Here is a 24,845-nt window from a genome sequence, read left to right on the forward strand (position 1 = left end):
TGAGAAGTAACATCACAGTAAAGCTGTGGCCTGATTGGCTGGTAGGGAATCTGTGTTAGATTTGAAAGATACATTGAAAAAACTAATTAAAACTAATGAACTAACTACGTAGAGGAGTAACTAATCCTGAGGGTTGAGATGAGTATTTACCATTTAATTTTACAGTACATATCTAGTGGCAGGGACCATCTAGTTAATTGTAACTTAAAAAGTATTTATTTTAAACTAATTAACTCGTGCTTAAATGTCGCTTAGCGGCGTGCAGTGCTCTAACTGTGAGATGTGGGAGATCCATGAAACTTCCAGAGTTCCGTTCGACTACATCTGCAGGAAGTGTAACCAATGGCAGCTCCTCACAGACTGCATGGTTCGGTTGGAGCAGCAGTTGGATGCACTGAGGAGCAGATGGCGGAAACCATCATAGATAGGAGTTATAGAGACGCGGTCAGACCCAAGGTGCAGGCAGACAGATGGGTGACCACGAGAAAGGGCAGGCAGTCAGTGCAGGAATCCCCAGTGGCTGTCCCCCTCTCTAATAAATATACCATTTTGGATACTGTTGGGGGGGTATAGCCTACTAGGGAAAAACAACAGCTGCTAGAACAGTAGCACCACAACTGGCTTTGTTGTTCAGCAGTGGAGGGCAAAGTGCAGGAGAGCGATAGATATAGGGGACTCAACAGTAAGGGGCACAGATAAATGCTTCTGTGGACGTCAAAGAGACTCCAGAATGGTATTTTGCCTCTTTGGTGCCAGGGTCAAGGATGTCTCTAAACAAACACAGGACATCCTGAAGAGGGAGGGTGAACAACCAGAGGCCATAGTATACAAAGGTACTAACGACATAGGCAGGAAGAGTGGCGAGGTTCTGTAGAAGGCGTTCAGGAAGTTAGGCAGTAAGCTAAAAAACACAGGACATCGAGGGTTGTAATTTTAGGATTACTCCCTGTGCCACATGCCAGTGAGGATAGTGCAGCTAAATAATTGGCTAAACTGGTGGTGTAGGAGGGAGAGTTTCAGATTTCTGGACCATTGGGATCTCTTCAAGGACAGGTTGGACCTATACAAGAAGGACACGTTGCATCAAAACTGGCGGGGCACAATATCCTGGCCAGCACAAGTGGATAGCACTGTGGCTTCACAGCGCCAGGGTCCCAGGTTTGATTACCCGCTGGGTCACTGTCTGTGTGGAGTCTGCATGGGTTTCCTCCGGGTGCTCAGGTATCCTCCCACAGTCCAAAGACATGCAGGTTAGGTGGATTGGCCATGGTAAATTGCCCTTAGTGACTAAAAAGGTTAGGAGGGGTTATTGAGTTACAGGGATTGGGTGGAAGTGAGGGCTTAAGTGGGTCGGTGCAGACTCGATGGGCTGAATGGCTTCCTTCTGCACTGTATGGTCTATGTTCTAGGAGGTTTGCTAGAGTCACTCAGAAGGATTTAAACTTGTGTGGCATGGGGGTAGGGACCAGAGTATTAGCTTAGAATGTATAATAACTGAAGGAGAAATAGAGAACACTAATCGTAGAACAACACTATCACCCTATCTACTCAAACGCAATGGTATGAAGTGTATTTGTTTCAACGCCAGAAGTATAGCAGGTAAGGCAGATGAACTTAGAGCACTGATTAGTACTATGATGTTGAAGCTACCACAGAAACATGGTTACAGGAAGGGCAGGATTGGCAGCTGAACATTGGAGGAGAAAGATGCCCCGTCCAATGAAGGCAAGCATTCTGTTTGCTTTCTTGACTATCTTCTCCACTTGTGTTGCCACTTTCAAAGATGTATGGACCTGTATGCCCAGATCTCTCTGACTTTCGATTATTCCGAAGAGTTTTGCCATTTATGGTATATTTCCCCTCTATGTTTGACCTACCAAAATGCATTACCTCACATTTGTCTGAATTAAACTCCATTTGAAATGAAATGAAATGAAATGAAAATCGCTTATTGTCACAAGTAGGCTTCAAATGAAGTTACTGTGAAAAGTCCCTAGTCGCCACATTCCGGCGCCTGTTCGGGTAAGCTAGTACGGGACTGTTTCTCTGGCCAAGTCTCCAACCTATCTATCTCCTGCTGTTACCTCTGACAATCCTCAACACTATCTGCCACTCCACCAACCTTGGTGTCATCCACAAACTTACTAATCAGACCAGCTACATTTTCCTCCAAATCATGTATGTACACTACAAACAACAGAGGCTCCAGCACCGTTCCCTGTGGAACACCCTTCTACTGCTACCCTCTGCCTTCTGTGACCGAGCCAGTTCTGTGTCCATCTTGCCAGCTCACCTCTGATCCCGTATTACATCACCTTTTGTACCACTCTGCCATGAGGCACCTTGTCAAAGGCATGAAGTCCATGTAAACAACATCTACCGCCCTCCCCTCATCAATTAGCTTTGTCACCTCCTCAAAAAACGCGATCAAGCTAGTGAGGCACGACCTCCCCGTCACAAAACCATGCTGTCTATTGCTAATGAGTCCATTTGTTTCCAACTAGGTACAAATAATATCCCTGAGAATTCTCTCCAATAATTGACCTATTACCGACGTGAGGCTCACCGGCCTATAGTTTAATGGATTATCCCTGCTATCTTTTTTAAACAGCGTTACCACATTAGCTGTTATCCAGTTCTCTGGGATCTCACCTGTAGCCAATGGGGATACAAAGATGTCAGTCAAGACCCCAGCAATTTCCTCCCTTTCTTCTCTCAGCATTCTGGGGTAAAACCTATCAGGCCTAGGAGACCTATCTACCTTAATATATTTTAAAACACCCAATATCTCCTCCTTTTTTATGTCAACGTGACCCAGACTATCCACACACCCCACCCAAGAATCATCTTCCACATAGTCCTTTTCTTTGGTAAACACTGATGCAAAGTGCTCATTTAGTACCTTGCCCATTTCCTCTGTCTCAACACATAGATTTCCCCACTGCCCTTAAGTGATCCAATCCTTTCCCTGGCCACTGTCTTGCTTTTTACATATGAATAAAAAGCTTTGGGATTCACCTTAATCCGACTTGCCAAAGACTTTTCATGATCCCTCCCAGCCCTCCTAATTTCCCGCTTAAGGAACTTCCTGCTTTCTTCATACTCCTCTAGGAGGAGTACAACCTCCCCCCTTAGAGTAAAAGCAGAACAAATAATCATAACACCAACTAGCCCCCCATATCCAACTCTAATAGTTAAGATAAACAAAGAAGAACAATGTCCATCGCAAAAAGCAACTGTACAAATACAAGTGCAAACTCTAAAATGCCCAACAGGCACCCCAATAAATCCAAAATATCACATGCCCACCCCCCAAACAGACATCTCACAAGAGATATAGTTCACAGTTAGCTCGACCCCAGTACATGCTTCAGTACAAATGTGTCTGCCTCCTCTGGTGCATCACAATAGTAATTTTTCCATTCATAGATTACTTTGAAGCGCGCAAGGTACACCACACCAAATTGAAAGCCATTCTGCCCTTGTTGAATGCTGCAAGCCTCTTAGCTAGCTCTGCTCCCACATCTTGGTAGAGCCTCATGGCAAGGCCTTCCCATTTATAGTCCCGATGGTCCTTCGCCCACCGCGAATCCTTTCCTTTTCTTGGTAAATGTGAAAAAACACGATGATCGCACAAGGTATTTAACCAGAATCGGGCTTCTGCCTGAGCGACCTATGGGCCTGATCCAACTCAAGGCTGGTTCAGCACACGGCTAAAGAACTGGCTTTTAATGCAGACCAAGGCAGGCCAGCAGCATGGTTCAATTCCCGTACCAGCCTCCCCGAACAGGCGCCAGAATGTGGCGACTAGGGGCTTTTCACAGTAACTTCATTTGAAGTCTACTTGTGACAATAGCAATTTTCATTTTTTCATTTCAGAAGCCATTTCACCCACCCCCACTATCTTCCCAAACAGCTGCGACATATATTTTGTTGGGCTTGGAGCTTGCAGACCCTCTGGTAGCCTAACAATTCTGAAGTTCTGCCTTCTGGAACTATTCTCTAGATCAACCATCTTGCATCTCAGCACCTTGTTATCATTGGCTATCCGTGCCATCTCCACTTCCAGGGAGATGATCTGGTCACTCTGCCTGGAAAAGGCTGCCTCCACATCGTTTAGCACCTCGCATTGTACCTTTACCATCAGGTTTGTTTTTTCCCAGGCCGCACAAATAGGGGACAGGGTCTCTTCAATTGCTCTGTCGAGCACTTTAGAGACCACATGCCATAGTTTCTAAAGTTCCACCACCAAGATGCCTGTACGCATCTCAGTGGTTATTGGAGTGGCCACAGATGCAGCAGGAGCCGCTGCCATTTTCTCAGCAAGCAAAGCTTTCAAAGCTCCTGATTCCGGCTGCAACTGTGTACTTTTCTGCATGGTTTTGTACTTATTGAGCACTACTTTTCCTGGGACTCTTATCCCATCAAGCAAACAAAGTTCCTAAAAACCAGGCGAGAAGGGCTAAAATCAAAATACTCTGGAGAGAGCCACCTCATGTTCGACTGCTCTCTACACTAGATATCCCCACATTTTATTTTCGTGGGATGCTGAGCAAGATTATGTTCTGTGTGATGTGTTGGATAAGCTGGGTCTGCGAGGACTGCGTTTACTGCAGCAAAGTGAGAGAGACAGGCTTTCAACACTTGAAGAAATGCAACTCGATTTTATTCAACTCTTAACTGTCATTCATACTTTCACTGTGGGTTGACACTATGCTGAGTTGACTGGAGACCTGAGGCTAACCTGACCAGACTATCTTACTAGCACATGGTGTATGTTCTAGTTGTTTCTCATGGGCTCTGACTGTCTCAGAGGATGGATCCCAAGAGAGCGGGAAAACGTGTGCCCTCTGGCTTTATAGTGGTCATGTCCTGTCTGGTGATTGGCTGCTGTGTTCTGTGTGTTCATTGGTTATCCTGTGTGTCAATCACTGCCTGTCTGTGCACCATCAAATACTTGTGTGTATATTATGACACTGTGAATATACGTTCCCACAAATGCTATCAAGTGGCTTGTGGGGGAAGTCTGGACTACAACACTGATGCCCAAAGTAATGCTAACTATTATCCCCTTTGTAGAATATTAAAGCCTTAAAGATAAATGTCACCACAGTCCAATGGGCTGGTCTGCCTTTTGAGGGCTGGTTGGTGGTGATTGAACCTGAGGGTCAACAAACCTCAGGCGAGTGGCAAGGCTGAGTATGTGGGGCCTTCATGAATAACCTCAGCCAGTACTGGAATTGAACCCGCTCTGCTGGCGCCGATCGGCATCACCAACCAGCCATCCAGCCAACTGAGCTTCCGAATGGTGTTGTGGGTGCAGCAACACCACAGGAACTGCAGCAGTTCAAGGAGGTGGTTAACCACCACCACCTTCTCAAGGGTAATTAGCAATAGACAATAAATTCTCACCCTACCAGAGATTCCCATATCCCATGACAGAATACATTTTTAAAAAGCAGGAATGACAATTGGCATTTAGGAGGAACAAATTAAGGAAGATTTGGAAGAACACCGCTTATCGAAATGTCTCTAAAATGGAGAGAGGCAAAGAAAATTGCTGCTCAGTGGAAGGAGATCACCAAGTCATTGTGAACAATCACAATTTTTTTCCACCATATAGAGCACTGCAACGGAGAAGGCACTCGAGTAAAGAACAACAAAATTGAGAGACAATTTGAGAGCTGAAAGAATTGAACACCAAATCTGCATAAACAGCGCATTTAAAAAGTGATAAATTCTGTTAAAATGTATCACATTTCAGCAAAGAATCCAGTTCTTCCACAGATTTAGTTGACCCTGAAGTTACTGATACACACATTCAACACAGTAAACAACCCATTGCTGAATTCACCTCAAAGATCGCGTGATCATATATCGTGGTGGGTTTCAATCATTTTCAAATTTTGAAACTCGGCATAGGTAAGGTAAAGTGTTATTACTTTTATTGTGTTACTACATAAGAGTTACATTGTTATTGAATGAAAATGACTTTTTATAGTGTTCATCGATAATTGCAATCCAGCACAAATAGTACACTGATTTATTTAGAAGGAAACAATTTTCATGAAGTCGTATCTGTTTCCATCCATTACTGCTGCAAAAGGTGGGACAACTGTGCTGAAAACAAGATGCGATTGTCAATTTTCAGAAGCTGCTGGTTGGGTTTGTATGGCATTGTGCACTGGCAGTTTTCAGATTAAACATGGTCAGCCGGTGGAATGTAATTTTGTGGCAGGGAGCGAAATGAACTTGAGTGAAAAGAAAGGGAGAGATAATGGGGACAACAAGGAGAGGTGAGGGGGTGCTGAGGAAGAGATCAGTGAAGAGCGGATCATACTTGCAAGGGGGTGTGATCTGTCTATTGGGGAAACTGTTAATCCTAAACACGAGAGAGAATGCTTAGAGCAGAGCAGAGCAGCACGGTAGCGTTGTGGATAGCACAATCGCTTCACAGCTCCAGGGACCCAGGTTCGATTCCGGCTTGGGTCACTGTCTGTGTGGAGTCTGCACATCCTCCCCGTGTGTGCGTGGGTTTCCTCCGGGTGCTCCGGTTTCCTCCCACAGTCCAAAGATGTGCAGGTTAGTTGGATTGGCCATGATAAATTGCCCTTCGTGTCCAAAATTGCCCTTAGTGTTGGGTGGGGTTACTGGGTTATGGGGATAGGCTGGAGGTGTTGACCTTGGGTAGGGTGCTCTTTCCAAGAGCCGGTGCAGACTCGATGGGCCGAATGGCCTCCTTCTGCACTGTGAATTCTATGATCTATGATAAAGTATGTGTTAATTTAAAGATGAGATCACTTTAAAAGTTCCTGAAAGAGAGGCCCCTCGGCTGATATTGTCTGCTGATGGTGTAATTCCTTGGCCTTCTGAGGAACTGTGAAGGAAACTAGAAAAGGAAAGTTTTCCGACATGATGAGAGAGAAAAACACACATTGCAAAAATTTTCCAAGGTATCTAACAGTTTGACATTGAAACGCCTCTTCCTGTGATCTGACCTTGGGAACTTTGTAATCTGAATAAGTGCCTTACTAATGGAAATTGTAAATTGGTTTCATGGCAACTGCTGGCCGAAAAAAGATCTTTTATCGAAATGTGTTTATCCCATTCTGGTAATTGCACTTTACAATCCCAATGCACTGTTGACTAATTATAACATGCAATCTCAGTCAATTAGATCTCATCCATGACCCAGGATTGAAGGATTGTCAAGCTATGTATAGCTTTGTGTTTTATAATTTTGAAGCTTGCTGTGATATTTGGTCAGACCCAAGTTGTTGGTGAGATCAGGTTAGAAACTGATAATATTCTGTTTAATGCAGACAACATTTGAGATCCAAGACGCTCAGTGACAAAAGCTACTTGACTCCATGGGTTTTGAACAAGCAATAATAAACTTTAAAAGGGAGAAAGATAGAACAATTTACAATAAAACAATCTGCCGTATCTTACTTATAATAATAATAATCTTTATTCATGTCACAAGTAGGCTTACATTAACACTGCAATGAAGTTACTGTGAAAATCCCCCCGTCACCACAGTCCGGCACCTGTTCGGGTACACAGAGAAGAATTCAGAACGTTCATTTCACCCAACAGTATGTCTTTCGGGACTTGTGGGTGGAAACCGGAGCACCTGGAGGAAATCACGCAGGCGCAGTTAGAACGTGCAGACTCCGCACAGACAGTGACCCAAGCTGGGAATTGAACCCACGTCCCTGGCGCTGTTATTTAGCGTAAGTATGAGGTACATATAAATGAATATGAACTGAGGTTGAACACACCACACTGCACGCTTAATGCCAAGTGCGAACAAAATAGTTCCCATGGGTATCACAATAACCCACTCAGATATCTGTAATACTGTGAGTCAACTAATCTTGTTGAAATAGCATTTCTCTCACGAGCGTTTCCAGACATACCTGAAGAGAAGTTGCCAACTGATGAAACTACAACTGTATAGCTACATAGCTACATACATGCTAAACCGTTAAAGCGGCATATGGTAGAGAGGGCTAAGCAGTCTGATGGATCTCTGTGTCTATTCGGAATCCTGGATATGCGTCTTCCCTTCTTAGTTCCCAAATAACAGGAATTCAGACTGCCCTTTTTCGCAAAGCTTTTTGGCAATGACAGGTATAATTTCAGCCACACAAATACCAGCAATGACAATCTCCAACGAGAGGGGATCTAACCATCCACCACTAACATTCAATGGAATTAACATCGCTCAATCCCCCGCTATCAAAACATTGGGGGTTTCCATTGACCAGACACTAAACTGGGCCATCCATATAAACATTGTGGCTACAAAAACAGGTCAGGGGCTGGGAATTCAGCAGCGAGTAACATTGTCAGACTCCCCAAATTTGACATCCCATCTACAAGGCACAAGTCAGGAATGCAATGGACTGCTCTCCACTTGTCTGGCCGAATAAAGCTCCAAAAACACACAAGAAGCTTTATGCCATGCGGAACAATGCAGCCCATTTGATTGGCATCATATTAATCACCTTAAACATTAATTCCCTTCACCACTGCTGCACAGTGGCTGCAGTATGCAGCATTTACAAGGTACACTGGAAACAAGATGGACCTTCCCACTAGTTGCGACATCCAGAAATGGGGTTCAAGTCTGTACACGGAGTAGACCATTTAGGACTGAGATGAGGAGAAATATCTTCACCCAGAGAAGGGGTGGCCAGTGGAATTCGCTAATTCGCTACAACAGAAAGCAGTTGAGGCCAGATGACTATGGACTGTATTCTCCGTCAGCCGATGCCTGAATTGCAAATCACGATTGGGCAACGAATGTGGCATCAGCCGTAAATTGAGGCCGGCGCTGCGCCCAACAGAATGCCATGCCCCGGTGCCTCAGCAGTGGTGTGAATACAGTTGACATATTATTAATGGCTTGTCCTAGTATTCTCCAGGGCTCCCGTGATGCTCCGCCTCCGCCAGGAAAGAGTACCGACCGTGAGTTCACTTGTGGTTTTCAAAATTGTGAAACAGGCGCCCTGCCTGCTGAGGGTGAGAGAGGAGCTGGGACATGGTCCCAGAGGCGTGACCATGGGCTGCCGGTCCTGCCGCCACAGGGTTGGCTGGGGGAGTAGGGAACATCTGACAGGGCCAAGGGGGCATGGGGGTTGAATAAGGGATGGGTTGTGGGGTTGGGATGTCAACACACGACTGGGGTGTCCAGGCACGGACCACCTTTGCTGCGGCCTGCAAGGTAGTCATCCTGCTGCACACTGCATTGACAACTCATCAAGGCACCTGGTTGCACAGAGCGACACCAGCCATATTGGTGAAGCCCACCTGGCCCCGGACCCCATACGCCCTTCGTCCACCATACCTCCACTCCACAAAACCCCCACAAACCACCCCCGACCCACAACAGAGAATCAGGTGGCCCACTGAAGAGGATGCCTACAGGAGCTGCAACAGCAGTGCAATGGATGGGGGCCACAAAGCGTACCACTGGCATGGGTAACGCCAGCTACCGATACCCCTGATGGCAGGAACGGGTGCTGGGCCAGAAGCCCCATGGTCATGGTCCCAGGCTCCAATGGGGCCAGTGGTGTGGTGTGGAGGGCAGAGTGATGGGGGTGGTTGTGGGATTGGAAGAGGAGGGAGGGGGACAGGCAGGGACAGGGGAAGCAGCGCAGGCCATGGCCACTGTGTTGCCCATTGGGCACGGGGGTATGCACCATGCGAACATGTGTGCCTTTCACCCCTGAAGACATTGGATTCCAGAATCCAACAAGGTATCTGCCTTGCCGCCACAGCCTTGGAGGATGCACTGAGGCTGTACAAGCAGAAGCTGCTTGGGGAGGGCCCTGCAGCCCTCAGAGGAACAGGAGCATGTCGGTAATGATGGAGAACTGGCTGACCAACAGGCTGAGGAGGAGGAGGGAAGGAGGAGCCGCATCAGATCTTGTGATTACCGGTAGCACGTGTGTTCCGAGGACTTGCCAAGCTGTGCACAACGTCAAAGACTCCGGCTGAGCAGGGGGACCATACGGCATATTTGCCAGATCATTGCCTACCTGTAACCACGGGGGTATGGGGGAGGACACCTACTCCTGGTGGCTGTCAAGGTGATGGTCGTCCTGAGCTTGTTCACCATGGGGTCTTTCCAAGCGGCGAGTGGTGACCTGTCAGGGATGTTGCAGACCTCAGTGCACTAAACATTTCATTTCATTTCATTTCATAAACATCAATGCCATCACAGAGGCCCTATATGTCAGGTCGGCACAATATGTCAGCTTCATTGTGGACCAAGCCCACCAGATTGTTTGAGCAGTGGGAATCGCTGCCATCGCTGGGATGTCCCCGGTGTCCCCCCCCTATGAGCACCAGGTGTGTCTATTGGGAAGGCCGTGCGTTTTACATGGCACGGCAGCTAGCTCCTCACCGGTCAGAGCATCATTACGGGGACAGCGGCAACTTTTTCATCATAAAACCAGACACGTCCTCCGAACGTAGCCTCAAAATCACAGAATCCAGCCCTTAGCCTCAGGATGGAGAATCCAGCCCTCAGTCTCTGAGTCTGGCCCTATATGTTTTCAAGAAACAGTTAGATATAGCTCTTGGGTTGAAGGCAATCAAAGGATATGTATGGGGGGAAAAAGCAGGTCCAGACTATTGAGTTGGATGATAGCCGTGATTATAATGAATGGTGGGACAGGCTCAAAGGGCCGAATGGCCTTCTGCTGCTCCTATTTTCCATGTTTCTATGTAATAACTCATCAAGGTTCCTTCAACAGCAAGATGGAAAGCTGCAACCACTACCGCCTCAAAAGATAGGGGCAATAGTGCTTGGGAATATATCTAACTCCTTCTTGAAAACATACAACATTTTAGTGTCAACTGCTTTCTGTGGCAGCAAATTCCATAGGCTCGCCACACGGGTGAAGGAAATTCTCCTGATCTCAATCCTTAATGGTTTATCCCGGGTCCATGCAAACTCTTTTTATACCTGCTCTCCGGAATCAATGAATGAGTCAACCTTTTCCGAACAAAATTCTTCACGCAGACATGGGGAGAACGTGCAGACTCCGCACAGACAGTGACCCAGCGGGGAATCTATTTAAATTTGAACATCTCAGAAAATGTGGTGACGTTCAACAAAACCAAATTTAGTGCTGAATGAGATTCACTTTTCCTTTTCAGAGCAAACACCAAGTCAAATTATGGATGGTAAATCATTTAAAAATATTTCCCTCTCTTCGCATCCCTTTTATTCTTGCAACACTGACACTTGTCATTTGATCACACTGTCTTTAAGACTTTCATTATTTTCCTCACCTGTATTTCATTTCTGAAGAAACTGTTCCATTTTTAACTTTTCTCAGTTCTGATGAAAGGTCATCAGTCCAAACTGGTGACATCGGTTCTTTCTCCACAAATGTTGCCTTACCTTTTCAGTCTTGTATCATTTTCTGTTTTTCCTTCAGATTTTCAGATGTCCAATGGTTTGTATTTTGCCATCGAATATAAACAAAATTGAAGACATGAAGGTCTTTCATCTGGAGTTTGGTTCTCAAGAAGGCAATGAACATTGGGTCACTGAATTTGGTCAAGGTTGAGTTTGATAGATTTTTGATAAACAAGAGTGTGAAGACTTATGGGGAAGGAAGAACAGGAAAGTTTTGACCACAATCAGTTTAGCCATGACCTTATCAAATGGTAGAGCGGGCTTGACGTGCCATATGGATTGCTTCTCATGACTCCAGAGTCCTATGTTCCTATCTGCCTAATAGGGCTGAAGAAATCCCTCCTCATCTCAGCCTTAAAGGATTGCCACTTGAGCCTGAAGCTGTGCCTTCGGGTTCTAGTTTTTCAAACTAGTGGAAACAACCTCTCCACATCCATTCTATTTTGGCCTCTCAGTTTCTTATAAGATGCCCCCTCATCCTTCTAAATCTCAATGTCGTATTTGGGAAACTTGCTTAAAGAAAACATATGTAAGAACACGGAGGGGCTTAAACAATTGGCTCTTCTTCTCACATTGATGCTAACCCTTTGTGTCAGCTGAAAATCTGAAGCAATCTAGTAGACAATAAGCAGAATCATAGGATTCCTACAGTGCAGAAGGAGGCCATTCAGCCCACCAAGTCTGCACCAAAACTTTGAAAGAGCACCCGACCTAGACCTATTCCAACGCCTTATCTCCTTCAACCCACCTAACCTTAGGACATTAAGGGGAAATTTAGCATGGCTAATTCACCTAACTGAGAGGCATGCAAATTCTTTTTATACCGGCACTCCGGAATCAATGAGTGAGTCAGCCTATTCCACACAAAAATCTTCGTTAAATAGGGCTTGATGGAAAATAGTCAGGTATCATCTTTAACATAGAATATAGAACATACAGTGCAGAAGGAGGCCATTCGGCCCATCGAGTCTGCGCCAACCCACTTAAGCCCTCACTTCCACTGTATCTCCGTAACCCAACAACCCCTCCAAACCTTTTTGGACACAAAGTATAATTTACCATAGCCAATCCACCTAACCTGCACGTCTTTGGACTGTGGGAGGCAACTGGATCACCTGGAGGAAACGCACGCAGACACGGGGAGAACGTGCAGACACCGCACAGACAGTGACCCAGCGGTCACAGAAAATTTGTTGACGTTGAACGAAACAAAATTTAGTGCTGAATGAGATTACCTTTTCCTTTTCAGAGCAAACACCAAGTCAAATTATGGATGGTATATCATTTAAAAATATTTCCCTCTCTTCGCTTCCCTTTTATTCTTGCAACACTAACACTTGTCATTTGATCACAGTCTTTTAGACTTTCATTATTTTCCTCACCTGTATTTCATTTCTGAAGAAACTGTTCCATTTTTAACTTTTCTCAGTTCTGATGAAAGGTCATCAGCCCAATCTGGTGACATTAGTTCTTTCTCCACAAATGTTGCCTTACCTTTTCATTTCTTGTCTTGTATCATTTTCTGTTTTTGCTTCAGATTTTCAGATGTCCAATGGTTTGTATTTTGCCATCAAATTTTTAAAAAATTGAAGACATGAAGGTCTTTAATCTGGAGTTTGGTTCTCAAGAAGGCAATGAACATTGGGTCACTGAATTTGTTCAAGGTTGAGTTTGATAGATTTTTGATAGACAAGAGTGTGAAGACTTATGGGGAAGGAAGAACAGTGAAGTTTCGACCACAATCAGTTTAGCCATGATCTTATCGAATGGCCGAGCGGGCTTGACGTGCCATATGGATTGCTTCTCATGACTCCAGAGTCCTATGTTCCTATCTGCCTAATAGAGCTGAAGAAATCCCTCCTCATCTCAGCCTTAAAGGATTGCCACTTGAGCCTGAAGCTGTGCCTTCAGGTTCTTGTTTTTCAAACTAGTGGAAACAACGTCTCCACATCCATTATATCCAGGCCTCTCAGTATCTTGTAAGATGCCCCCTCATCCTTCTGAAACTCAATGTCGGATTTGGGAAACTTGCTTAAAGAAAACTTATGTAAGGACAGGGAGGGGCTTAAACAATTGGCTCTCATTTTCACATTGATGCTAATCCTTTGTGTCAGCTGAAAATGTGAAGCAATCTAGCAGACAACAAGCAGAATCATTGGATCCCTACAGTGCAGAAGGATTCCATTCAGTCCATCGAGTCTGCACAGAAACTATGAAAGAGCACCCTACCTAGACCTATTCCAACGCCTTATCTCCTTAGACCCAACTAACCTTAGGACATTAAGAGAAATTTAGCATGGCTAATTCACCTAACTGGGAGGCATGCAAACTCTTTTTATACCTGCACTCCGGAATCAATGAATGAGTCAACCTATTCCACACAAAAATCTTCAAGTTAAATAGGGCTTGATGGAAAATAGTCAGGTATCATCGTTAACATAGAACATAGAACATACAGTGCAGAAGGAGGCCATTCGGCCCATCGAGTCTGCGCTGACCCACTTAAGCCCTCAGTTCCACCGTATCCCTGTAACCCAACAACCCCTCCAAACCTTTTTGGACACAAAGGACAATTTAGCATGGCCAATCCACCGAACCTGCACGTATTTGGACTGTGGGAGGAAACCGGACCACCCGGAGGAAACCCACGCAGACATGGGGAGAACGTGTAGACTCCGCACAGACAGTGACCCAGCAGTGAACCTATTTGAATTTGAACATCTCAGAAAAGGTGTTGACGTTCAACGAAACAAAATTTAGTGTTAAATGAAATTCTCGTTTCCTTTTCAGAGCAAACACCAAGTCAAATTATGGATAGTAAATCATTTAAAAATATTTCCCTCTCTTCGCATCCCTTTTTTTCTTGCAACACTAACTCTTGTCATTTGATCACACTGTCTTTAAGACTTTCATTATGTTCCTCACCTTTTATTTCATTTCTGAAGAAACTGTTACATTTCTAACTTTTCTCAGTTCTGATGAAAGGTCATCAGCCTAAACTGATGACATCTGTTCTTTCTCCACAAATGTTGCCTTATCTTTTCAGTCTTGTATCGTTTTCTGCTTTCGCTTCAGATTTTCAGATGTCCAATGTTTTGTATTTTGCCATCAAATATGAAAAAATTGAAGACATGAAGGTCTTTAATCTGGAGTTTGGTTCTCAAGAAGGCAATGAACATTGGGTCACTGAATTTGTTCAATCAGTTTAGCCATGATCTTATCGAATGGTAGAGCGGGCTTGACGTGCCATATGGATTGCTTCTCCTGAGTCCAGAGTCCTATGTTCCTATCTGCCTAACAGGGCTGAAGAAATCCCTCCTCATCTCAGTCTTAAAGGATTGCCACTTGAGCCTGAAGCTGTGCCTTCGGGTTCCAGTTTTTCAAACTAGTGGAAACAACCTCTCCACATCCATTCTAGCCAGGCCTCTCTGTATCTTGTATGATGCCCCCTCATCCTTCTGAACCTCAATGTCGTATTTGGGAAACTTGCTTAAAGAAAACATATGTAAGGACAGGAAGGGGCTTAAACAATTGGATCTCATTTTCACATTGTCAGCTTTATGTCAGCTGAAAATTTGAAGCAATCTAGTAGACAACAAGCAGAAGCATAGGATTCCTACAGTGCAGAAGGATGACATTCAGCCCATCGAGTGTGCACAGAAACTATGAAAGAGCACCCTAGCTAGACCTATTCCAACGCCCTATCTCTTTAGACCCACCTAACCTGAGGACATTAAGGGGAAATTTAGCATAGTCAATTCACCTAACCAGGAGCCATACAAATTATTTTTGTACCTGGCTCCAGAATCCTTAAATGAATCAACCTATTTCACACAAAAATCTTCAAGTTAAATAGGGGTCAAAAAACAATAGTTAGGTATCATCTTTATTTCATATTAGAATTTGAACATCTCAGAAAATTTGTTGAAGTTCAACAAAAAAAATGCAGTGTTGAATGAGATTCTCTTTTCCTTTTCAGAGCAAAAACAAAGTCAAATTATGGATGGTAAATTATTTAAAAACATTTCCCTATTTTCACATCCCTTTTTTCTTGCACCGCACACTGCTTTCCACGCAATGAAGACTTCCGTTATTTTCCTCACCTGTATTTCATTTCTGAAAAAACTGTTACATTTCTAACTTTTCTCAGTTCTGATGGAAGGTCATCAGCCCGAATTGGTGATATTGGTTATCACTCCACTAATGTCGCGTTGCCTTTTCTGTCTTGAATCATTTTTTGTTTTTGTTTCAGATTTTGAGACGTATAAATGTTTTGTTTTTTGCCATTGAATATTTTTTTTTAAATTGAATATGTGAGAGTCTTTAATCTGGAGTTTGGTTCTCAAGAAAGCAATGTACATTGGGTAACTGAATTTGTCCAACGTTGAGTTTGATAGATTTTTGACAGACAAGAGTGTGAAGACTTATGGGGAAGGAAGAACTGTGAAGTTGAGACCACAATCAGTTTAGCCATGATCTTGTCAAATGCAGAGCTGGCTTGAAGTGCCATATGGCCTGCTTCTCCTGAGTACTGACTCCTATGTTCCTAACTGCCTATAATTTCCAGATGATAAAGGTAGATTTATAGAACAGGATACAGAATGAACTTTAATATTCAGACATGTGTCAAAATTCGATCCATAGCTAGAACACTGTGCACCATAACTTTTAGCCAGTGGCGTAAAGTCATGGCCCTTTAGACTTATGAGAGATTGAATTGTACTGACCTGCTCTGGAACATTTTGTCCAAACCTCCCATGTTTGGAGCAGCTTAGGACTGGCAGTGAAGAATTCTCGCAGACTACTGTGCAGTGCAACTCCAGAAAGCTCAGGAAGAGCATGACCCATTTCTTCTTACTGCAATGTCTGCCGAAAGCAGGTATGTTTGAACGGCCCAGTGAAAGCAACAGGCCTGGGAGAAGGTAAATGTCCAGGTAGGAGGAGGGAATTTGGCTGGTCGGGTCCAAGGGGTGTAGGTCTGGTCTGGATATCTGGTGGTAGTGGTCATAGAGAGGTATGGCTTGGGGGTTGTCGGGGGGTGGGGTGTGTAGGGTCTACTTAATGGAGGGTGAGGCTTCGGTGTGTCAGTGGGGGGAGGAGAGGGAATGCTGTGTATCTGCTTGATTGGTGAATGCAATTTTGTGGCTCTCCTTAGGCAGGTGCTGGCTCCATGAGCGCCAGGAATGTATTGGATCTTCTCCGAGGCTGTTGCGGACCTAGCCGGCCAGATAGTGGTCCACTGTAATCTCCCTCGGCACCCCTGGACCACCTCTACCAGAGCACCCACCTCCGCTGAAGCCCTCTCGGCCACTGGAAAGGCTCACCCCCCCCCTCCCCCCCACCCCAACTGTGGCGGCGCTGGACACAGTCTGCAGCCACACCCGTGGGATTGACGAAACCTCAGACCAAAAGTGATTCACGGCGTCGGGAGGTCAGCCATCGGGGGCGGACCATCTGGGGAGGGCCTTCAGGTGACGTCCTGAGGCCGTTGCAATGGAGTGTGGCGTACTCACCGATGATGCCGTTTTGGAGGGGACGAAGCATCTGAAAAACAGCACAGCACCTGATCTCTGCATCAAAAGGGATTCTCAGCGTCGACAATCGGAGAATTCAGCCCTTAGTCTCAGGAACGGACAATCGGGCCTTGTACCTTTAATTCTCTTAATAGACAAGCATTCCTTTGAATCTGCACTGCCATTCAATAAGATCATGACTGATCTGATTCTGGTCTCAATTTCACAATCCCACCTGATATACTTTGAATTCCTTGTTCGTTAAGAATTTTTCTACATGTTCAATGAACCTGCCTGTCAAAGAGTATTCCACACTTAAAACCCTCTGCAGGAATAAAATGATCCTCCTTCTCATTTAAATGGGAAACTCCTTATTTCCAAATTGTATCCTCTTGTTCTAGCCTCCCTCACAAGAAGAAGCAGTATTTCCGGATTTACCCTGTCAAGTCCCCTCAGGATCTTATATGTTCCAATAAAGCTATCTCACATTCTCCGAAACTCCAATGGATACAGGCTCCACCTGTACAACATTTGCTCAGAATATAACCTGCGAGACCAAGCATCAGTCGAGTGAACCTCTTCTGAACTAAAAATGAATATTATTTCTTAAATAAAACAAAAACTGTGCACTGTACTCTAGGTTTGGTCCCACCCATACCTGGTACAACTGCCTCCCTAAAGAATTCCTACTTTTATAGTCCATTCCTTTTACAATAAATGAAGCATCCCATTTGTTTTTCCAATTAATTATTCTACCATAGGACCATAAGACGATAAGGCACAGGAGCAGACTTAGGCCATTCAGCCCATCAAGTCTGCTCTGCCATTCAATCATGGCTGATACTTTTCTCATCCCCATTCTCCTGACTTCTCCCCATAACTCTTGAATCAAGAATGTATCAAGAACATATTAATCAAGAACATATCTATCTCTGTCATAAAGACACTCCACGGCCTTCTGTGGCAAAGAGTTACAAAAGAACTAGGAGCAGCAGTAGGCCATCTGGCCCCTCGAGCATGCTCCACCATTCAATGAGATCATGGCTGATCTTTTGTGGACTCAGCTCCACTTTCCGGCCCGAACCCCATAACCCTTAATCCCTTTATTCTTCAAAAAACTATCTATCTTTACCTTAAAAACATTTAATGAAGGAGCCTCAACTGCTTCACTGGGCAAGAAATTCCATAGATTTACAGCCCCTTGGGTGAAGAAGTTCTTCCTAAACTCAGTCCTAAATCTACTTCCCCTTATTTTGAGGTTATGCCCCCTAGTTCTGCTTTCACCCGCCAGTGGAAACAACCTGCCCACATCTATCCTATCTATTCCCTTCATAATTTTATATGTTTCTATAAGATCCCCCCTCATCCTTCTAAATTCCAACGAGTACAGTCCCAGTCTACTCAACCTCTCCTCGTAATCCAACACCTTCAGCTCTGGGATTAACCTAGTGAATCTCCTCTGCACACCCTCCAGTGCCAGTACGTCCTTTCTCAGGTAAGGAGACCAAAACTGAACACAATATTCCAGGTGTGGCCTCACTAAGACCTTATAGAATTGCAGAATAACCTCCCTAGTCTTAAACTCCATCCCTCTAGCAATGAAGGACAAAATTCCATTTGACTTCTTGATCACCTGTTGCACCTGTAAACCAACTTTCTTTGACTCATGCACTAGCACACCCAGGTCTCTCTGCACAGCAGCATGCTTTAATATTTTATCATTTAAATAATAATCCCGTTTGTTGTTATTCCTACCAAAATGGATAACGTCACATTTGTCAACATTGTATTCCATCTGCCAGGCCCTAGCCCATTCACTTAACCTATCCAAATCCCTCTGCATGCAGACTTCCAGTATCCTTTGCACTTTTCGCTTTACCACTCATCTTAGTGCCATCTGCAAACTTGGACACATTGCCCTTGGTCCCCAACTCCAAATCATCTGTGTAAATTGTGAACAATTGTGGGCCCAACACGGATCCCTGAGGGACACCACTAGCTACTGATTGCCAACCAGAGAAATACCCATTAATCCCCACTCTTTGCTTTCTATTAATTAACCAATCCTCTATCCATGCTACTACTTTACCCTTAATGCCATGCATCTTTATCTTATGCAGCAACCTTTTGTGTGGCACCTTGTCAAAGGATTTCTGGAAATCCAGATATACCACATCCATTGGCTCCCCGTTATCTACTGCACTGGTAATGTCCTCAAAAAATTCCACTAAATTAGTTAGGCACGACCTGCCCTTTATGAACCCATGCTGCGTCTGCCCAATGGGACAATTTCTGTCCAGATGCCTCGCTATTTCTTCCTTGATGATAGATTCCAGCATCTTCCCTACTACTGAAGTTAAGCTCACTGGCCTATAATTACTCTCTCTCTGCCTACCTCCTTTTTTAAACAGTGGTGTCACGTTTGCTCATTTCCAATCCACCAGGACCACCCCAGAGTCTAGTGAATTTTGGTAAATTCTACAGATTCAACAGCCTCTGGCTGAAGCAATTCCTCTTCATCTCAGTTTTAAAGGATCGTTCCTTTAGTCTGAGGTCGTGCCTTCGGGTTCTAGTTTTTCCTACTTGTGGAAACATCCGAGGCGGAATTCTCCGCTCCCCACGCCGGGTGGGAGAATCGCGGGAGGGCCGGGCGACTCACGACACGCCGCCCTGGCACCCCCCCGATTCTCCCACCCCCCCGCTCGGATGAATCGCCGCTCGCTGTTTTTCACGGCGACCGGCGATTCTCCAGCCCGGATGCACCGTGCAGCCTGACGTTCCTGACTGATTCACGACGGCGGCAACCACACCTGGTCACTGCCGTTGTGAACATGGCGCCAAATCTTTGTTTGTGGCTTGTGGGGGGCAGAGAGGCGAGTGAGCACCACGGCCGTGCTCGGGAGGGAACTGGCCTGCGAACGGTGCCCACCGATCATCGGGCCGGCGTCTCCAAGCGACACACTCTTTCCCCTCCGCCGCCCCGCCAGATCAAGCCACCACGTCTTGCGGGGCAGCGGAGGGGAAGACGGCAACCACGTATGCGCGGATTGGAGCCGGCAGCCGTCGTAACATCAGCTGCGCATGCGGGGGTTGGAGCCGGCCAGCCTGCGTATGCGCATCTGATGTCACTTAGGCGCCGTCGTCGCATCATTGTCGGCGCGCCGCCTTGACGCAAGCATCAAGGTCCGGTGGCCGAGATTTACAAAGCACCGCTCCTAGCACCCTGGGGGGGGGGGGGGGGGGGGGGGGGGGGGGGGTGAATAGGGTGCGAGGAGTGGCCTTCGAGGCCGTCGTCAAACTCGGCCGAGCTCACGACGGCCTTCCCGATGCCGCGCGGGAGCGGAGAATTCCGCCCCCCTCACTATCTAGGCCTCTCAGTATCTTGTAAGATCCAACCTCATCCTTCTAAACCTCAATGAGTACATACCCAGAGTCCTCAACTGCTCCTCTATATGACGTCTCATACACAGGATATATTGCACAGAAAGAGGCTCCTAGGACATACCAATCCTTTGCGGTAATTGTACTCCACTGGGGCTTCCTCCTATCTTTTGCCATCTGCTATTGCAACCATCTATTCCATTCACCTCTATATGTTTGTCTAGTTTACTTGCAAATGCATCCAAACTATTTGCTTCAACCACTTCCTGTCGTATCAAGTTCACATAGTTATCACTTTTTGGGTAAGGAAGCTTTTTGTTGGTGAATTGCCTATTGGATACCTTGTCAACTATATTATATTATATTTATTTATATATATTTTTTTATAAATTTAGAGAACCCAATTCATTTTTTCCAATTCAGGGAGAATTTAGTGTGGCCAATCCACCAACCCTGCATATCTTTGGATTGTGGGGGTGAAACCCACGCAAACATGGGGAGAATATGCAAACTCCACACGGACAGTGACCCAGGGCCGGTATCGAACCTGGGACCTTGGTGGCGTGAGGCAGCAGTGCTAACCACTGTGCCGCCCAACTATATTATATTTATGACCTCAGGTCATGCTGTTTCCCACAGATGAAACATTCTCAGTATCATCTCTTTCAAACACTTTCATACTTGTAAAGGCCTCAAACACGTGACCCTTTAGACTTTCTTCAACAGTGAAGAGACTCAATCTATCAATCATTTCCTGATACGTGTCCCCATGCCTTTCTGCAATCTTCCTTGTAAAATATTTTCCCTTGCCAATACAGGTTTAGAATTATTTTACAACGGCTTCCTTACTTTTCAATTCTACCATTCTAGAAATAAAGCTTTGTAACGATCTTGTAAACTCATGTTTGAAGATATTCAGTGGCTTGTCATGTAGTGTCCCTAAATCTGAGCTGAGAACTCCAGATATAGGTCCCGGAACTTGACTTCTGCAAAATAATGTGCATTTATAACACAGCAAATCAAATTGAAGACCAACTTTCAAACTGTTCCAACAAATACCAATCACAAGAGTCAAACTGAGGGGGGAGATTTCTGATCATTCATGTGATAGAAACAAACTGGAGCTTCTATCATCACTCCAAATAGCTGGAGGTTACAGCATGCACGTGAAAAAAATCAATGTTGCCACAGAAACTCCGACGTCTTGTGTTGGGAGGGGGGAAGCATGTGGGTGGGGTGTGGGGAGCAGTTAATTCTGGTGACTGGCTTGACAGTCATTAAGGTGCCATTAGTCAATTCTAGTTCCAGATGGGATGGATTCTAGATTTTACATAATTTTCATGGTCTCCTTGATGTCATATTCGATCAAATGCTGCCTTGATGTCAAGGTTACTCTCATCTCCCATCTGGCATTCACCTGTTTCGTCCATTTTTCAACTCAGGCTGCAATAATGTCAGGAGCTGAGTGACCCTGACACCCAAGCTGAGCATCTGTGAGAAGGTTATTGCTGATTAAGTGCCACATGATATAACTGTTGATGACCGCTTCCATCCATTTGTTGATGATCAAGAGTAGACCAACGGGGTGCTAATTGGTCAGGTTGTTTCTGGTTCTTGTTTAAAGGGCATACACAGGCAATTTTCCACATTGTTGGGTACATGTCTGTGTTTCTGGAACACAGCTGTACTGGAACAGTTTGTCTCTGGTAAGTTCTGGAGCAGAAGCCCTTAGGACACTGCAGGAATGTTGTCAGGGCCCAACACCGTGTGCTGAATGGCGCTTTCAGAACTGTAACATTTCTATGGTCTATGTTTAGCATTCCTATCACCTGACCTGTCTTTGTATCCACTGTATTTATGTGGCTTCTCCACTTCCGTTTCTGGTCAATGAATCCATTATTACTGATCGTTGGTTTTCAGCGATGAAATGAAATTGCATATGAAGGGGAGATTATCTCTGGATGGTAATGATATTCGCTTGGCACCCATGTGGCACAATGCCTACTTGACACCAATCAGCCAAACCCAATTATTCTCCAGGTCTTCCTCCAAGTAGACCACAGCAGCTTCAGTATTTGTCAAGTTGTAAATTGTACTGAACAGTCTGTAATCAACAGCAAACCTCAATTTCTGACCTTATGATGGAGAGGTCATTGAAGATAATTGGATCTAGACCACTATCCTGAAGAACTCCACAGTAAGAAGTCTTACAATACCAGGTTAAAGTCCAACAGTTTTATTTGGAATCATGAGCTTTCGACGTGTGGCTCCTTCATCAGGTGAGTGAAGAGCTCCTGCAGCGATGTCCTGTGGTCGAGATGATTGACTTCCAATCACAGACTATCAACTTGAGAAGAGTGCCTTTTGATTCAAATTTGATTTTAGTTTTTGTAGTGCTCATTGATGCCACATTTAACGAAAAGCGGCCTTGATGTCAAAACTTCTCACCTCACCTCCCCAGTTCAAATATAATTTTTATATTTGAGCCTCGGCATCTGTGATGTCATGAGCAAAATTAACCTGACAGAACCCAAACTGAATGTCAAGGAACATGTTATTGCTGTCAAAGTGCAATCTGATAGTATTATTGACAACACCTTCCATCACTCTATTGATGATCGAAAGTAGTTTAATGTGGTGATGTTGGTTGCATGAGGGTTCTCCGTTTTTTTTGTGGACAAAACATTTCTGGTCATTTTTTACTTTGCCCATGTAGATGTCAGTGTTGTCGCTGTACTGGAACAGTTTGAAGAGAGGCGCACGTGGTTCTGGAGTCTAACTCTTCAGCATTATTGCGGCGGGAATGATTTCAGAGGCCCTATAATTTGCCGTATCCAATGCCTTCAGCCGTCTCTCGATATCCGGTGGAGTGATTTAAATTGGTTGATGGCTGCATCTCTGATGCTGGGAATCTGAGTTGGCGATGGAGAATGATCATTCGTTGGCATATAAGGTGCTGGGTATTACTCCAATGTGTATCATAATATATAATTACAAACCCTGTACCGAATTTGCTGATTCATTCAACATCAGTGTCATTCTATTATATTACTCTATTCTAATATGGTCAAAGCGACTGTCAACTTAAGCAATTGAAACTACTTTCCCATGAGATTAACACCAACCAAATTAAATTTAGTTTCTGCATCTTAGTTCTTGGGAAGTGCATTTTGAAGAAGACAGCACACTGAGACAGTGAAATGTATTTAATTATTGGTATTTGGGGAACTATAATGGGGCTGATAACGAATCATATCAATCAATCACCAATAATTCCGCCTCATGCGGTGATCCAGCTCCTCAAAGCGTTCCTGCCACTTCTTGTGGAGTGCTTCGTGCCCCTCCACCTTACTCATGAGGACCACGGCCTCCTCCTCTCGTTCAATGGCCTGCGTCTGCAACTTCTTGATGGCAGCACCCTGGGTGGACTGAATCTCTGACAGCCTTCTGTTCGTTTCCTGCAGAGAGCTCAGTACTTCATCCTTGAATTCTTTAAAGCAGCGCAGGAGATCAGTTTGTTGTTCCTGGGCCCAGAGTCTCCATTCCTCTGGAGCTCTGTCGGTGGCCATCTTGGATCCCTTCCCCCGTTTTTTCTGAGGAGCTGCTGCTGTTTTTTCCCCCTTTCCACTCCGAGTTCGAGTCATGGACTGCAGGGAAAGTCATTCAGCACACCGTCCCCCACCGGGAGACGTCGAAAAATTTCCGTTTTGGGCTCGCAAAAGAGCCGAAAAATCTCTTTAAAACGGGAGCTCCCAGATGTGTGGCTTACTGATCCATCACAGCCACCGGAAGTCTCAATCACCGATAATTAATTAACACGATTCAAGTTGACGCAAGGACAACCCATGAGTGGTGGAAATCATTTGGAATTATAGTTTTCTTCAGTTAGAGTTGTACAGTTGAAACATTTCAAGCCTCAAATGACTAAAATCCTGTATCATCATCGCTGTCATTATATTATGAGGGGGATACCTGTCATTATTAATTAGTTCATTTGATTTATTTTAGAATTCAGACGTAGAGTTGGAATGTCAGGTAAGAGTTAATGTAATATTTCATCAGTTACAGTAAAAGCGCCATAGTGCAATTTGCATCCAAACCATATTCCAGTACTTTGGTCATTCCTTTTAATTTCATGAAATTTCCTTCAAATTAAATAACCAGAAACAAATCCATTGTTGCAGAAGAGAAGCTCAAAGGGTTTGAAGAAGGTAGATAGATACATCGATTATGTATGTCATGCTTGTTTTCAGTTGTCATGGAAACCTATTAGATCTTTCTGGTAGAGCCGTACATTTGTTAAATGGGAAGAAGGGCCCAAAATGTTTATGGCCCCGAGGATTCTAATCGCATACAGAGGGCATATTCAGCTCCATTCTTGTTTTCTTTTTGATGTAAGTCAGAACGAATGCTATTTCTCCCGGTCAATGATTACTTGCTTAATTTTGCACATACTGGTATATGTTATATTCCATTCACTATGGCAACTGAGCATAACTTTTCAAATAATA

The 24,845-nt window shown here is 44.8% G+C and overlaps 1 protein-coding gene across 4 annotated transcripts in view; it reads left to right on the forward strand.

The window, feature by feature from the left end:
• Positions 1-5,835: 5,835 nt before the first annotated feature.
• LOC119976159 (E3 ubiquitin-protein ligase TRIM39-like) overlaps positions 5,836-24,845 on the forward strand; it is a 154,318-nt gene continuing 135,308 nt past the window's right edge. For 2 of the 4 annotated variants that reach the window (XM_038816378.1, XM_038816380.1), the window contains exons 1-7: positions 5,836-5,922; positions 11,176-11,202; positions 12,690-12,716; positions 14,231-14,257; positions 15,420-15,446; positions 24,343-24,369; positions 24,519-24,545. In XM_038816378.1, coding sequence (XP_038672306.1) covers positions 11,196-11,202; positions 12,690-12,716; positions 14,231-14,257; positions 15,420-15,446; positions 24,343-24,369; positions 24,519-24,545 — 142 coding nt within the window. In that variant the 5' untranslated portion in view covers positions 5,836-5,922; positions 11,176-11,195. Of the gene's footprint in view, positions 5,923-11,175; positions 11,203-12,689; positions 12,717-14,230; positions 14,258-15,419; positions 15,447-24,342; positions 24,370-24,518; positions 24,546-24,845 lie in introns of those variants that run through there. The other 2 variants (XM_038816381.1, XM_038816382.1) reach the window with 2 other exon arrangements.

The sequence above is a fragment of the Scyliorhinus canicula genome, chromosome 13 (assembly GCF_902713615.1).
Source record: "Scyliorhinus canicula chromosome 13, sScyCan1.1, whole genome shotgun sequence".
NCBI lineage: Eukaryota > Metazoa > Chordata > Chondrichthyes > Carcharhiniformes > Scyliorhinidae > Scyliorhinus > Scyliorhinus canicula.